Here is a 1,365-nt window from a genome sequence, read left to right as displayed (position 1 = left end):
CTGTCCATGCTTTCCACACTCCAGGAACAGCAAGGTTTTTTCCTACTCATTACCACCAAGAAGTACCACATGGCACTGAAGACCAGTTTTCTTCACTCTTCTTGCAGCAGTAGGGGACCTCTAAACCTGATGACCAGGCAGCCGTAAAAACAGCTGAGATCAAGCCATCTTTCTCATCTATTTTCCTTTGATGTCATACCTGTGTTTGTGTCACACGTTATAGAAGGCACCCTTTCTACTACAGCAACAGCAATCACCACCTTTCCAAAAATGTTGCTGCAAATACCATTTCCCACTGCATCCACCTCCTATTCCTATAGAGACTACACTAATCCCTCTACTTAGATGCTGGAGAAAGGTGTTTAAGAACATGTATATGCCTCAGAGCTACTCTGCAGTCTTCTCCTGCTATGAATGGTTAAAATGTGCACATTTCAGTAAGATGAGAATTAGAAGCAATCACCTGGAAGCACTGCCATAAAACATTAAAATATACCATTATAAAGGAAGCTCACTGTTCATTACCCTTTCATGAATAAAAATAGCCAGATAAAATATCAAGGTCATAACTGTTATTTCACTGCCCACAAGGGCACATCATAGAACTGAAGTGTCCCAGATACCTGGATTTCATCAGCTACTGCTCACTCAGGGAGCTGTGACAGATACCTGTCTGCCTGTCCTCATGTTATCCCAGCTGCAAGGTAATTCATTCCTGTTTAAACAAATAATTTTTGAGATTTCATCCTGAAACAGAGCGGACTCATAGCATGAGTTGGCTGGGCGCGACTTAGCCTGTTACAAATTTACTTTTACCAGTGAGGGGCCATTCCCATCAAGACCCGCCGTGCCAGGAGCCACAAGCCAGGCGGGCCTGCAGTGCCATTGCCTCCATCCATCCCGCTTTCACCAAGCCTCAACCACAAACACCCCCCAAGCCCCCCAGGGCAGGCAGCATCTCTCACCCTTGTCGTTGCTTCCTCCGACGTACTTGAGGAGCTTCACTGCCCCTTCCTTCGAGGCTTCGTCGAACGACTTCCCCACCAGCTCCACCGCCGCGAACTTCCCGCCCTCGTACGTCCTCTCCTCGTAGCTGACCTGATCCTGGGGAAGGAGATGGGGATGGAGGCGCTGCCAGGAGGAACGCGCTGCCCGGGGCCGATCCCCGCTTTCCCTCGCAGCCCCTCAGCGCAGACCCGCCCGGCACAGACCTTCTCGCCCTTGCTCAGCAGGCGGTAGGGCCATGCCTCCACCGTGCTCAGCAGCGAGTTCTTCACCATGCCCAGCATGATGCCGTGGCTCAGCTCTGCCCCGCTGGGCTCGGCTCGGCCCCGCTGGGCTCGGATCTGCCCCGCAGCTCGGCTC

General features: G+C 51.8%; 1 protein-coding gene across 1 annotated transcript in view; it reads right to left on the bottom strand.

Moving 5' to 3' along the window:
- HEBP1 (heme binding protein 1) overlaps window positions 1-1,348 on the bottom strand; it is a 5,676-nt gene extending 4,328 nt beyond the window's left edge. The window contains 2 exon segments of the mRNA XM_005431651.3: window positions 966-1,104; window positions 1,212-1,348. Coding sequence (XP_005431708.1) covers window positions 966-1,104; window positions 1,212-1,289 — 217 coding nt within the window. The 5' untranslated portion in view covers window positions 1,290-1,348.
- Window positions 1,349-1,365: the final 17 nt, after the last annotated feature.

Source organism: Geospiza fortis, unplaced genomic scaffold (assembly GCF_000277835.1).
Source record: "Geospiza fortis unplaced genomic scaffold, GeoFor_1.0 scaffold173, whole genome shotgun sequence".
Lineage (NCBI taxonomy): Eukaryota > Metazoa > Chordata > Aves > Passeriformes > Thraupidae > Geospiza > Geospiza fortis.
The sequence above is the reverse complement of the archived record's forward strand: the minus strand, read 5'-3'. Positions and strand labels throughout refer to the sequence as shown.